The 15,401-nt window shown below is 41.3% G+C and overlaps 2 protein-coding genes across 3 annotated transcripts in view; both read right to left on the reverse strand.

The window, feature by feature from the left end:
* The window catches only part of LOC149264473 (uncharacterized), a 47,632-nt gene extending 40,355 nt beyond the window's left edge, over positions 1-7,277 (reverse strand). Inside the window, exon 1 of the mRNA XM_089370035.1 lies at positions 7,241-7,277. Coding sequence (XP_089226161.1) covers positions 7,241-7,277 — 37 coding nt within the window. The remainder of the gene's footprint in view (positions 1-7,240) is intronic.
* Positions 1-15,401, reverse strand: part of LOC149264472 (ATP-dependent Clp protease proteolytic subunit-related protein 3, chloroplastic-like) — a 355,785-nt gene that overhangs the window by 43,065 nt on the left and 297,319 nt on the right. The window lies entirely within an intron of this gene.

Consider the following 15,401-nt stretch of genomic DNA (forward strand, 5'->3'; position numbering starts at 1 on the left):
CTGCAATATTTATTACATGTCATGACTCCTCCTCCATCAGTGCATCTTCCCAAAACATTGCAAATCTCCTACTGTAATCAATCAAAGATGTTGGTCCGAATAATGTGGTTCAAGTGATCACAGATAATGCAGCAAGAAAAATTATTGCGTACTCATCAACACATCTTTTAGTCTGGGTCCCTGGTTCACACATTGAACCATTTGATGCATGATATTGTGAAGCATAAAGAATGTGGGTGGATTAATGAGCTTTACATGAGAGGGAAGCAACTCATTAAATTCATCACAGGGCATACAAGGGTAAAATACTTCTATGGCACTTACTCCAAGTTGTAGTTGCTTAAACTTGCAAAGACAAGATTTGCCAATTATTACCTCACATTTAGGCGGCTAGTGAAGGTGAGACAAGCTTTAACTAATATGGTGTGTGCTGAAACATGGGATGAAATTAACACTGATAGAAATGGTGCTAATGCAGCCAAGGACACTATTCTTGACATGTACTTTTGGTCATAGGTTAAATATGTTTTGCAATTCACCAAACCAATTTATTACATGATCAAGTTTGGAGATTCAGATCAACCAATAATTGGGGAGGTGTATGAGCAAATGGATAGCATGTTGGGGCAGAATAAAGACATTGTTGAGCCTAGAGATATCACCTTGTACAATTATATCCGTGTAGAGGTGGAAAACCAATGGGAAATGCTAAATGTTCCATTGCATGCATTAGCATATGTTTTGACACCTAAATACTATCATCCATCATGGCTTTCAACACCAGCACCTGGGGGGGGGGAAGCAAGAGGAAACCACACCAAGATCAAGAGGTTCACAAAAAATATATGATTGCATTCAGTAAATTAGTCCCTGATGAGGAGGCTGCCATGGTACGGACACAGTTGAGCAACTATACGCTTAACATTGATCCATTTGGGAGCATGCATGCAATCAGAGATCGAGAGACTTTTTCTTCTCTTGAGTGGTGGAACATGCATGGAGGGGCTACTCCACTTCTACAGACTTTGGCATTGCGGGTGCTATCATAGGCGGTAGACACTTCTTCTATAGAGAGGTGTTGGAGCTCTTATTCTTTCATCCACAGTGTTAAAAGGAACAGGTTGAGTTTAGACCGGGCAAAGAGCTTGGTTTATGTTCATTACAACTTGCGATTGTTGTTCCATTACTGTGATGATGCAAAGACTAATAAAGACCTTAAGATTTGGGACAGGAATCCAAAGGAGCCCAATTTGGAGGATGGAGTGTTGCGATTAGAGCAATTAGAGGATGCTCTTATCCAGGTGTGTCCATTGTGGTATGAATTTTGCTTATAAAGCATTTCTCTAATTCATGTCTTTTATTTTTTTTGTTAACTAGTGTTTTTTGTTTTTTGTACGAATTTTTTGAGCGATTCCAGGATGATGATGATCGTGCTGAGATGCCACCCCCATCTGGACCCTTGGTTCCATGGTTCAACACCAACAACAGGGGGTTTGTCTTCATCAGTTTTAGTGCCACAACTTCCACAGGCACCATCTTCTTCATTGCCACCACGTGGAGGCCCGCCGCCACGTTCTCTTCATGGTGGAAGGAGGAGAGATTAGTAGATATATTCACAATTTACTAGTTTTGTCATAGATTAATCATTAGACTTGTAGGCTTGTGAATTTGAACCTTTTTGTCTTGGTAGTGACCAAGTGACCTATGTTGTAAACATTATGATTTGAATTTTGGACATGACAAATGTTGATACTTGCTCACTTGCTAGATAAATCATAATATGCTCTATGTTTTGTGTTTTATAATATGCTTAAATGTTTTGTGTTTTATAATATGCTTAAAAATTTGATATATGTTTGTAATTGCTAGAATATAGATGGTTGATGATTGAATAATTAATCATTGATGTACATACTAGTAACCACAACGGAATCATGGATGCCATATCTATCTTGATTTATGCAAAAATATGCATGTTTTCATGTCTTCTACAACTAATTTGGTATTTGGGGTGTTTGTTTTGAATATAAATGCAAAAAAAAATATTAATATATATATAGCAGACGCTTCGCTTCCTAGATTTTTGGAAAATGATGCTTCCGCATCCCTGCTTCCAAAAAATGTCCCCGTTTCATCCCTGCTTCGTGCAACATTGGTTGCAATATATTTGGCCTCAACAATGCTTAGAGCAATCGATTTCTGATTCCTGCTCATCCAAGAAATCGAAGCAGATCCCAATGAAAAGCAACACCCTGATGTGCTCTTTCGATCCACCACACTTCCAACCCAAACAGCATCAAAATATCCATGTAGCCTCAAATTCCTGGCAATGTATTTCAACCCATAGTTGATTGTGCCACAGAGATATCTCAAGAGATTCTTAGCAACAATCTAATGTATGTGATGAGGATAAACCATAAATTGACTCAAAGTATTTACAACGAAGCAAATGTTTAGTCAAGAGTTTACCAAGAACATCAAGGCCCCCACAAGTTGTCTATATTCAGAAGGGTTTGCCAATTCAGGCCCAACAACACTTCCACATAGCTTCTTGAAGTTGAGTTCCATCGGAGTAGACACAGACTTGCAATCCACCATCCCACATCTTTCCAGCAGCTTCACAATGTATTTTCCTTGAGAAAGGAAAATATCGCCTAGATTTTGCGAGACCTCAGGGCCTAGGAAATAATGCATCAATCCTAGGCTCTTCATCTCAAACTCGAAATTCAACTCCCTCTTGCATTGATAAACGAGAGGGTACGCACCAGTTAGAAAGAGATCATCAACATAAAGGACCAAAATAAGTGGCATGTCCTTTTCAACCCTAAAGTATAGGTTTGGATCAACATAACTTCTAGTAAACCCCAGCTTCACGAGATAATTGTCAATCCTCTCGTACCAAGCCCTAAGGGTTTGCTTCAACCCATAGAGGGCTTTCTTCAACTGGCAGACATGTGTCCTTTGATCTTGTACTTCAAACCCCTATGGTTGTTCCAGGTAGACTTCCTCCTTAAGTGAGCCATGCAAGAATGCAATTTTGACGTCCATTTGATGTAAGCTCTATTAGTTTTTTGTAGCATCGGATGTGCTCTAGCCATGAAAATTGGTGGACAAGCTAAGGCACATGAGTTCTTAAGAACTTAGAAACCATTTGGTGAAATTTCACCCGGATTGTATTTTATTAAAATAATTAATATTTTTAATGGGGTTCCTAAGTCTAAACTTAGGAAAATTATAATATTAATGGGTATTAATCAAAATATGGGTGAGAATGATCTAGAAGGCGGATCAAGTCATGTCTTAATCTTAGTCATTCATTAGAGACTTAATCTCGGTCATTGAAGTCTCAAAGAAAAAAGTATAAGAAGGAGGCTTGGCGTTCATTTAGAAACACGCACGGAGAGAACAAATTGATTTGGAGTTCGATTTCTGGGGCTAGGCAGCTGAGAAATTCGAACTAAGTGATCAGTCGCAGCAGAGGCGCAGGGGTAATTCGGGAGTACTGACAGAGGGGCAGAGAGAAACTACTGGAGGCAGCACAACAGCTAAGAGGACTGGCATTGGGCCAATCTGCGCCCACGCAGAGCCAAAAGGGCCAGCGCAGAAGTTGAAGCTTCCCTCCATGTAGAAAGCCGAAATTGCAGAAACAGCCGGGAAAGCTAACATTGTGGGAAGAAGAGACTGCGCAGAGCTGACGCATAGCCTGTAAGGCTGACGCAATGGGCAGAAAAGGCTGCAAAGTTGATGCAAAAGTAGCTGGGGTTAGCCTATTTTGCTGCCAGAATCTGCCGGGTGAAGTGAGGTAAAACTCACTTAGTTTTTCCGCCATTGTATTTTCTCTGTCACTAGTTTGTCGGGAGGGCAACCAACATTGTATTCAGAATGACTGCTTAATAATAGAAAACCCTCAGAGCTACTGCACCGGTTTTCCCAAATTGGACTTTTTCAGGGACTATTTTGTCCAAAAATAAGTGTGTCCTATGTATCTTGTTCTTTGCTCAGTTTTTTGTTTCATGTAATCAAATTTAAAGTAGTGTAGGTTGCAGAAGTATTTCAGTGTTATTCAGAAAACAACTCGATAATATATATTAAAATCAAGTAGGTGAAGTAAATTCGGTTTTGCTATAGTAGGGGTTCCTTGGACTAGGAATTTTCACATGGTATCAAAGCATTGATTTTTAAACAGGAAGAGCAGATCCAGCGTTGAGCAGAAGAGGCCAAAAGCTGCACTTGGCAGCAATTCGAATCCCCTTGAAGGGATTGCGCAGCCCTTGATGCTAGAGCTGTGTTCTGAGGAAATCTCTCTCTGAGAGTGTCGACAGATAGGTACGATTTCCAGCTCATGAGTTTGCATAGGCAGAGGGAGTGACGCGGAGCCTCAACGCAATGCTTGAAGAATGCAATTTCTACCAGGGCAAAAATCTGTTGGAAAAGAGCGAAGACACATAGAAGGGGAATTTTCTCCTCAGAGAACATTTTGCCAAAAACTTCGAATTTCTCACTTGCTGGGTAGTTGAGCAGTGTTGAGCAGTGACTAGAGGAGTCAGTTCGACAATTGGGTGAGATGGCATCGCATGGGCTCCAAGATCAAGACAGGTTGGAAGGAGCTTCCAATTGTCATATGGAAGACCAAACTCTTAGTTGTTCTGGAAGAATACGATCTCGAAGCCTAAGTCAAGAGTGTTGTGGTTGTTCCCACTGACAATGATCAAAAGAAGAATTACAAGGCTGAGCAGGGGAAGGCGAAGAGGTTCATGCTCAATGGAGTTCGAGATCATGTGGTCCCACACTTGCAGGGCAAGAAAATAGCCCAAGAGATGTGGGAAGTTTTGTCTTCAATGTATGAAGGCTCTTCCGAACAGCAGAAGATGTACCTAGAACAAAAGTTGCAGTGGGCATTGACGTAGAAGGGAGAATGAGTTACTCCTATCTTCAATGTCTTCAAGACACCAGAGGCCAGCTTGCTGCTGTGGGGTCTACTCCTCAGTCTACCGCGATGGTGAGCACGGCCCTGAATGGAGTCTCGGATGAATGGCAAGTCTTCATCCAAAGTATATTGGGCAAGGAAAGACTACCTTCATGGGAGGAGATGTGGGCAACCCTTCAACAAGAAGAATTAAGGAGGGACCTGGTAAAGGTCAACCTCAATGGCAGCAGTGGGAGTGGCACGAAGACCAAGGAGGAGGAAGAGAACACAGCTCTAGCATCAAAGGGACAACAAAAGCAGAAGCAGAAGGACATTTCGAAGGTGAAATGTTTCAGATGTGTCGAGATGGGCCACTTTGCATCCCAGTGTCCTTTGAAGCAAAAGGACAAGGATGAGAAACATGATCCTAAGGTTGCTCCAGCAAAAATTGACAAAGATGAGTTTTCCATGAGTGCCCACGCATCTCCAGGAGGGAAATGGGGCGATATTGAGTTGTAGTCGGGAGGACTACATGTGGGCAGGATCCTTGAGGAGTCCACCTCTTGGATCAATTCTTTGCTACGGGAGCCTGAGATTCAGCAGTAGCGAGATGGACTTATTCTTAGATGATGCAGTATATTGTTTGGAGAGACTTTGCAGTAGCCTGAGACCAGAGACTGATCAGTGCAGAGAAAGGTTGGCAACAGTGCAGTTGACACAACAAAAGTCAGCAGCAGCGCAAAAGATTCAGAGGGTCAGAGACTAGTAGCAGTCAAATTCCAACATTCATTGTATTATGTTGAACATAGTTAAGTTCAGTTAATTTTGAATGTTTTTCAGTTGCCTCTCTCAGCAACTGAGTTGCAATACGAATGTAGTGTTAGCAGTGGAAGTGCTAGCAACATAGCAGATGCAACAATTGAGAGGGAGTTGTAGTATAGATGCAGCAATGGCAGTGGCAGTGGATGTGTCATGGGTAGCAGTACAGTTGCAGTAGTAGCACAGTGTTGGTGGCAACAACAGTGTGGAAAGGAGGTGCTTCAGAGATAGAGCAGCATGCAGTTGGACAATGTTGCTAGAGCACTTTCCTCGCTAAGAGGGGGTGTTAGTTTTTGGTAGCATCAGATGTGCTCTAACCATGAAAATTGGTGGAGAGGCTAAGGTGCATGAGTTCTAAAGAACCCATACACTGTTTGGTGAAATTCCACCCAGATTGTATTTTATTAAAATAATTAATTATTTTAATGGGGTTCCTAAGTCTAAACTTAGGAAAATTAAAATATTAATGCGTATTATCAAAATATGGGTGAGAATGATCTAGAAGGCGGATCAAGTCATGTTTTAATCTTAGCCGTTGATTAGAGACTTAATCTCGGCCGCTGAAATCTAAACGAGAAAAGTATAAAGAGGAGGCTTGGGGTTCATTTAGAAACACACACAGAGAGAACAAATTGATATGGAGTTCGATTTCTGGGGCTAGGAAGTTGAGAAATTCGAACTAGGTGATGATTTGCAACGGAGGGGCAGGGATAGTTCGGAAGTACTGACAGATAGGCTAAGAGAAGCTACTAGAGGCAGCACAGCAGCTAAGAGGACTGACATTGGGCCAATCTGGACCCATGCAGGCCTGACGTAGAGCCACAAGGGCCAACACGGAAGCTGAAGCTGCCCTCCACATAGAAAGTCGGAACTGTTAGGGAACTGCCGGAACAACCGGGAAAGCTGACGCAGTGGGAAGAAGAGATAGCACAGAGCCAACACAGGGCCTGTAGCGTTGACGCAAGGCCAACGCAGAAGTAGTCGAGGTTAGCCAGTTTTGCTGCTAGATTAGGCGGAATCTGCTGGGTGAAGTGAGGTAAAACTCACTCAGTTTTTCCACCATTGTATTTTCTCTGTCACTAGTTTGTCGGGAGGGCAACCAACATTGTATTCAAAATTACTGCTTAATAATAGAAAACCCTCAGAGCTATTGCACTGGTTTTCCAGCATTGGGTTTTTCTGAGGACTATTATGTCCAAAAATAATTGTGTCCTATGTATCTTGTTCTTTGCTCAGTTCTCTATTTCATGTAATCAAATTTAAAGTAGTGCAGGCTGTAGAAGTAATTTACTTTAGTGTTATTCAGAAAACAACTTGATAATATATATTAAAATCATGTAGGTGAAGTAAATTCGGTTTTGCTACAGTAGGGATCCCTTGGACTAGGAATTTTCACAGGCTCCATCCTTGATTGGCAGTGAGAGCAATAATAGATCGGATAGCGGTATATCGGGCAACCAGTGCAAATATGTCGTCATAGTCCACTCCTTTTGAGAGAAGCCATGAGCAACAAACCTGACCTTGTATTTTTCAGCACTTCCATCAACTCCATGTTTAATTTTGTAAAGCCATTTTGAGGTGACCATGGACTTGTCCTTAGGTCTAGGCACCACGTCCCAGACATCATTCTTCATGATAGATTCTTATTCCTTGTTCATCACATCCTTCCATACTTTGTGTTTTACGGCCTCTTTGAACGTGCATGGTTCAAGTTGAACAATAATACTCATGGCAGCCAAGTACCCTTGATAATTGTTTGGATTCTTACTTTCGTGAAATGTCCCTCTTGGAGCAGTATGTTTTTTGGCATCTTCGAGAGTATCCTTGAGCCATAGCGGTCTTTTTCTCGAGGTAGAGGGATCACCAGGAGGTGGATCAATAGGATCCATCAAACCATCAATATTGGGCATAGGCTCATCCATCGGAGCTTCATCTTGTTTTTTAGTAGCATCATCATCGTCCTTCATAGGGATTGGGAGATCTCTAGCTTTCCCAAGGGCAGTTTCTTCATCAAAGGTAACATCATGACTTACTTCCACATCTCTTTGACCAGATACATAGATTTTATATGCCTTTTAATTTTCGTTGTCGATGATGAATATACCTTTCTTCCCAGAAGCTTCCAATTTATTTCTTTTCTCTTTAGGCACATGAAAGTATACCGAACAACCAAAGATTCTAAAATTAGAAACATCAGGTTTCTTACCAGAGAAGACTTCCTCGAGTGCCTTCAAATCCAAAGCTTGATGCAGGCTCATATTTTGAACATATACGACAGTGTTGGCAGCTTCTCCCCATAAGAACTGTGGTAGACCTTGATCATAGATCATAGATCATGGCACAGGTAGCTTCCATAATTGTTCGATTCTTCCTATCAGCAATGCCATTCTGCTCAGGAGTGTATGGAACAACTATCTCCCTCTTAATTCCAGCCTCTCTGCAAAAGTCATTGAATTCTTTGATTCATATTTGGTTCCATTGTCGGTCCTCAACGTCTTGATCTTCTTCCCTGTTTGATTTTCCACCAATGCCTTCAAAGAATTGAACCATTTGAACACTTCATCCTTCCTCTTCGCGAAATAGATCCATGTTTTGCGTGAGTAGTCATCCACAAAGATTTCATAATATGAGTATCCTCCTAATGACATTATCAGCAAGATACCAAATAGGCCATAATGGACCAACTGCAGAATATCGGTAGTCTTGCTTTCATTGGAAGGGAATGGTCATTTTGTATGTTTCCTAGCTGCACAAACCTGACAAACTCCTTCATGATTCATGTTAATATCGGGCATACCTATGACCATCTTCTTTACCCTAGGTAAGGCTTTGTAAGGTGAGTGAGCAAATCTCCGTTGCCATAATTCACATTGAAGAGAAGTATCACTCGCCAAAGCTCCCAAAGGACTTCCACCAACTTGATAGAGGCCATCAACGCTAAATCCAAGAGTAAATGCATCTTTAGGGTTTCTATGCCAAATACATACCTTTCCATGAATGAATGCTACCTTGAAGCCTTTATCTTCCATTGCAGAAATAAACACCAGGTTCTTCTTCAAATCAGGCACATACAACACTTCTCGTAGATGAATGGTTTGCCCTTGATTCAAGTGAAGAGTGACAGTACCTATCCCTTTCACGACGTAGGTGGCATTATCTCCAAGTATGATCTTTAGATTAGTTTTCTTTTCAACCAAATTTGAGAGAGCCTCCTTCTATACATTGAAGTGTCCTTAGGCTCCACTAGGAATAAATAAATGATCCAAAGTATCCAGAGGAGAGGCAGTAGATAAAGCAAAAATAAGATAAAACTCATCTTGTTTTTCTACAACATCACTTTCATCTTACCTGCCATTTCTTGTCCTTTTGCAAGGTCGACCATTTCCATTTTGAGCAATGGGGGCATTCCTCTTTCCTTTGTTGTTCCTTTGATTGCCATTGCCATTGCCTTTGAAATCGTTGTTGTTGTTGTCATCATCCCTTGGAGGATTCTTCTTGTGAGGGCATTCTCTCACATAGTGGTTGACCCTGTTGCAATTGTAGCACCTTCCTTTTCTTCCTTCTTTGAATCCCTTCTTAGATCCTTGACCCTGTCTCCTTGGACCAACGTTATTCTTCCTTTTTGCATGAGCAGAGAAGGAAATAGGTTCATTCCATTGGAGGACCTACCTCTCTCCATCATCCTTGTCTCCTCTTGAGTGCATCTAGCCAATAACTCATCGAAACCATGTATCCTGTCATTGTTGAGAATAGTGGTAACAAATGCATCCCATGGTCTTGGAAGACCTCCAAGAGCAACAAAGTGAGCTCCTTGTAAGAAATAACTTCTCCAATAGATAACAAGTCATTCTTGATTTGAGTTATTCTCATGAAGTAGGATTGGATAGACTTCCCTTTATTCATTTCGATATCTTTCAACTTGTTTCTGAGAAAGAGGATTTGATTTGCATTATTCACTTTGAACATCCCAACCAGCTTATCATATATTTCCTTAGAAGTTCCCAAATCAGAAATTTAGGCAACCAAATGCTTTTGAACGGAGTTAATCAAAATTTTCTTTGCTTTGACCTCACCTTTTCTATACTTCGTCTTAGTAGTAGTCAGTGCATTCGAAGGAGGCTCCACGACTTTTCCCTACACATATTCCAATACTTCATGCTTCTCCAAAGTCATGTCCAAGGTCATCTTCCAAGCATGATAGTCAGATTTGTCATTGAGCTTCTCCTCGGTTTTGAAGTAAGTTGTAGAGGCCATGGAGACTTGTCCAATGATCATTGTCCAACAAATCTCTTAGTGATTGTTTTTCACTCTTGCTTGGGCTTTGTCTTCACCTGGGCTCTGATATTATGTTAATCTTAGATAACAATGATTTGTTCTATGCTTGCAATAATTACTTCAATGTCCTTCAGTTAGCCCAATGACAATTTCAAATTTAATTTCCAAAAGCAATCACATTAACCATCACATTAACAGTAGCTGTAGATAGAACATGAATAATAAAAGTAGAAGACAAGCCAAGACAAGAGAACACCAGAATTTGGCGAATGCCAGGGAAAAACCCTAAGATGTGGAAAACCCTTGATCAATTCTTCTTATTATAAATATCAAATATTCAGTAGAGAGAGAGTATAATAAAGTCAACATTGACTCGCCAATTGATGATCAAAACAACCCTGTTAAATCTATAATTTCTCCCTCAATAAACAGAAGTCAAACAACAGTAGAGTGTGCCCTAACTAGCCAACGGTCAAGGTCAAAATAGTCCTTAGCAGCTCGGTCAAAGGAGAGAGGGGCTCAACCTCTCTTGCTGGTCAAATTCAACCCCAAATAGTCAACAAAGTTGTAGTCAAAGTTGGTCAACCTGAAGTCCACCTTGCGGTCGAAGTGCCCAGAAAGTCTTGGTTTTTGTGCCAGTTATTGCGGCTTGCCAAAACAGAAATATTCCTCCAATAATCACACAGTAAAAATAGGTCAAAAACACCTCGATCAACGTTGGTCAACGCTAGTCAAAGTTGCAAACAAGTTCAAATTTTCAGCCTTGTAATTTTTGTCCTCCTTCCTACCACGTGTGAGAAAACCAGTTGCCCAATAGGTGTACGAATCAATCAAATGAAGAGAGAGAAGAATGTTTTGTGTGATGATGATGCCAAACGAGGGTGGAGGTGTCTCTTATTTATACAAGTCTCTGGGGGTCAAAAGATATGTCGCTTGAGCTTCATGAGCCTACATGATGGTGTGGCCAGCCTTGACAATTTACACGTGTGGGCTTGATCTCAAAAAAATATTTCTCCTTGTCCAAATTTAGCGATCTTTAAGTCGATTTTGGTCCTCTCGAAAAGAGGAATTCAATGCAATAATTATCTCCATCAAATGAGCTGTCCAAAGTGGAATTTGGCCCTAGTTGCCAATTTTAACAGTGATCAAAAGCGTATAGGATCTATAATTCCAAGAAATCGACAAGTTGAAGTAAGCAGGGATGTGACTTTTGATGAAGATCTTATTTGAAATCCAAAGAACACATGGACATAGATGATGAAGAAACGGAGCATGTGGCTTCGAAAGAAGAGGTTATAGGTCCTCCCACATCCTCAAGTCATCCTAAAGATCATGAAGAAGTGTTAGAAGGACCTTGTGAACCATTGGATCTTGTGGTTGTTCCTGAAACTAGAAAAAGACCATCTTGGCTCAAATCTACTTTGCAGGATACAAAAGGACATGCGGCTCCACAAGGAACCCTCAACTAATCGAAAAGACATAAGAGGTATTTTGGATATGCAACATTAATGACTAAGTTGATTGATTTCAATCCTTCCAACTTCTAGGAAGCAACCACCCAACAAGTGTGGAAGGATGCAATGATGGAAGAATACAAATCTATTATGAAGAACGTTGTCTGGGAGATTGTTCCAAGACCTAAAGGAAAGTCTCCGGTAACCTCAAAGTGGATATATAAGATCAAACATGCCGTTGATGGGAGCATTGACAAATACAAGGCAAGATGCATGGCTAGAGTATTCTCCCATAAATATGGAGAAGATTATGATGAGACCTTTACTCTGGTTGCTAGGTATACCACGATTAGATCTCTTAATTCTCTTGCTTCATTTATGCAATGGAAGTTACATTAGATGGATGTGAAGATTGCTTTCCTCAATGGCGTGATTGAGGAAGAGGTGTACATAGAGAAACCTCAAGGTTTTGGAGTTCATGGGAGAGAATCTCATGTGTGCACAAACTAGCACAAGAAGGATTAGATCAAGAGAGAGCTAACATTTTTCTCAAAAGATAAGTATTTTATATATCTCTTCCTTGATTATTACTATTGTTGTTTTTACTATAGTTAGTCTCTTATCTCTGTATCCTTTGCTTGGTGATAATTGTTCTTCCATGACCTCCTAGTGAGGATTGTATGTACGTGTTCTCGATGCTCTAGCAGGAGATGGAAGAAATGGAAGAACGAAGCAAAGCATGTGACAAGAGGACTTTCCCAGAATCATGGTTTATGTTGAGAGATATTGTACTAGATGAGATCTTAGCTCAAAGGGAGTAGACAGATCAATAAAGATTGAAGTATGCCTTTGATTTATGCCGAAAAGAAGTCAGTGATATTGAGAAATATAGGGCGTTAGCATTAGGTGATTATTCTTCTATTAGTGGCTTCTTGTGAATGATTTTTACTTCTTTAGATTAGGATCTTCTTCTTCTTAGTTTATTAGTGTTCTTCATCAAACAGTAACCAATGCATGAACATAAATAGACAAGAGACCCAAAATGTAGGCTATCAACCAGGGCCAAAACCTCTCACTCTTTGAGAGGAAAGCCTGCACAAATTCTTCTTATACAGATTCCAATTGACGAATACCAAGACCAAGACCCTTGACCTATTAGCCACTCCAAGACCAAGACACTAGTTCTTTGTCTTCTGCTCTTTTCTCCTTCTTGACTCCTCTTCCTCTTCGACCTTCTTAATCCTGAGATCATCTCCTCAACGAGTTGTAGATACACTAGAGATGGCACCGAGACATGTTGTTAATTTTAGGTATGTTCTATGCTTAGAGCAATTTATTTCAATTTTCACAGTTAGCTCCAAACCTTTTCCAGATTAGCAATCACATCAACATTAAATTAAATTGCAGATAGAACATACACATAAATCATAGAAGACAAGCCAAGACAAGAGGACACAAAATGTGGCCCTAGCTAGGGACAAACCCCAATGTGGGGAAAACCTTGATCAGTTCTTCTTATATGTTCTTCAATAGTTCGAGAGAGAGAGAGAGAGAGAGAGAGAGAAAGAGAGTACATTTACAACAAAAGTCAACACCTTGACTTATCTAGATAAGAGCATAGATCATCTCTAAGAAGATGATACATGAGATCAGTTGAAGACATGTTGCTTCAACTGATTCTCCAAGGTGACTCCTTCACCTATCATCGTGTTGCATCTCGTCATCACGCTGCACCTCACCGTGCTGCACCATGTTGCACTGTTGTCCCATGAGGCATAGTTGAACCATGTTGTCATACAACATGTCTCATGTGCTTGCCACAACTATCCATGCTTGCCATGCCTGCCATGTTGCACCATGTTGTCCATGCTTGCTATCCCATTGTGTCACTGTTACACAATGTCATTGTTGTCCCATTATGCCACTGCTACACAATGTCATTGTTGTCCCATTGTGCCACTGCCTCATCATCGTGTTGTCCCATTGAACATTGCAGCACAATATCATTGTTGCTAGTACTGTTGTCCCATCACGGCTTGTTATCCCAATAACCCAACATTGTTGTTGTCCCAACATACTTACGTTGCTCTAAATATGTATGTACCATTGCCTAGTTGTCCTAGTTTTACTGTTGTAACAATTGTACCTAATAGTCATGCCCAAAACACTATTGTTCTGGGCATATGGCATCCCTTAATACTTTCTTCAGCTCACAATTCTAGGGTCCTTGATTGCAGCAATCTTGGACTGGTTAAGGTACTTCCAACAACCCTTCAATCTGCCCAGAAGTGCCCTCATTTACTGCAACTTCCCTTCTAAGAGAGGAGAAGACCCTATACTGCATTTTCTAGGCAGTCTATCCCTCATCAACAACTTCGGCTTTCCTCTGTTTGTTGCGGCTTGCTATATCAAGTCTCCTCTTGACTGTGGCAGCCCAACACTCTTCCAAATGATCCTAAAAAGCGTCCTTATTGCTGCAACATAAAGCCTGCGGTTAGGGCACACCTGGACAGTGACTAGGGCACAAACTGAATTGTGGTTTAGGGCATGTCTTCCATGTATAATTAGGCCTCATCCTTTGCTGCGACTAGGGCACATTGAGGCCTCCTTTATACATCATTCATCTGCGTCTATAGTGTTGCATTAGTCCTTTTCTCTACGGCTAGGACACAACATGACCCTCCTTTCTCTTTGTTTAGATATCTTTTCCTAGGACAGCGTTTAGGGCTTTTAAGGACAGTTGCTTAGGGTCTCTTCTAGACCTGCGTTTAGGGCAGTTAGAACTTCTCCTTGTTGCGCTATAGAAGTCTCCTCCATGACTGTGTTAAGGCTTCTTCATTGACTGCATTAGGGCTTCTTCATTAGGGCAGCGTTTAGCCTAGGGCACTCCCTCTAGATCTCTCCTTCATCAAAACCCAAAACAGAAGGAAGAGAGAGATAACAAGAGTGAGTAAGTGTGTCAAAATGACTTGAAGGCCATCTCTATTTATACTAAAACGTTGAGCACAAGTGGGGGCAGTTTGGTTGATGCCCGACCTGGATGAATTGTCTTATAACACAATTAAATTCATAACTCCATGAATACTTATCGGAATCGAATGATCTTTAGAACAATCCTACACCTCTCGATGAGAGGGATCAACAAAAATATCAGCTGCCATAAATAAGATGACCCACATGGAGTTTGGCCCTAGTTGCCAATTTTAACACTCCCTCTCAACTAGGGAGAACTCCATCCGCTAATCCATATTCTGACTGTACTATCTCTGTCATCAGTGCCCTGCACTTCTCTACTCTGCTCTACTCTACTCTATTGAACCATGAAGAAGAAGAATTGACCAAGAATGCCTCATGCCATTCTCTACTGACCCGAAGTCAGTTCCATATGCAGGAGAGTGTGTCATACCACTCTTACTGACCCTAAGTCAGTTTCATTTATCCCAGATCAATATCACAAGAGGGTGTCTCAAACTGCTCATACTGATCCCAGATCAGTTTCATTGATCCCAAATCAATGGAGGTCATCCTAGCATAGGAAGTATAGTAGATACAACGATGCGTCCATCGATAGTACTACTATGGTCCCTAACCCCATTTCCCTGCTCATTGGCCAGATGAGAGGTACTTCCCATGAGTCCCAGACTGCATGGGTAGGATGCCTCAACAGGAGAACCATTCATCCTGTCCCTAAGTCACCTCGGGGTATCACAGGGGAAGCCTAAGCCATTCACTCTGTACACAACGCACCAGTAGGGGAGGGTGAGTCGCCTTATGGTCGCGTGTTGCTCCAGTAAGACCCCATGCCCCCCAGAGCTCCCAGAGCTCAATGCATGCAACATGCAAGACCCTCATAAGAGGGTCTCTCAACATCTTCAAGTCGTTCGAGAAAGTCACAAATTTGACCTTTCCTCAGGGCTTTGACAAAATGTCTGTGACCTATACATCAG

This window comes from Pinus tabuliformis, chromosome 6, assembly GCF_031772625.1.
Source record: "Pinus tabuliformis cultivar Carrire ecotype Pingquan chromosome 6, CPIR1, whole genome shotgun sequence".
Taxonomy (NCBI): domain Eukaryota; kingdom Viridiplantae; phylum Streptophyta; class Pinopsida; order Pinales; family Pinaceae; genus Pinus; species Pinus tabuliformis.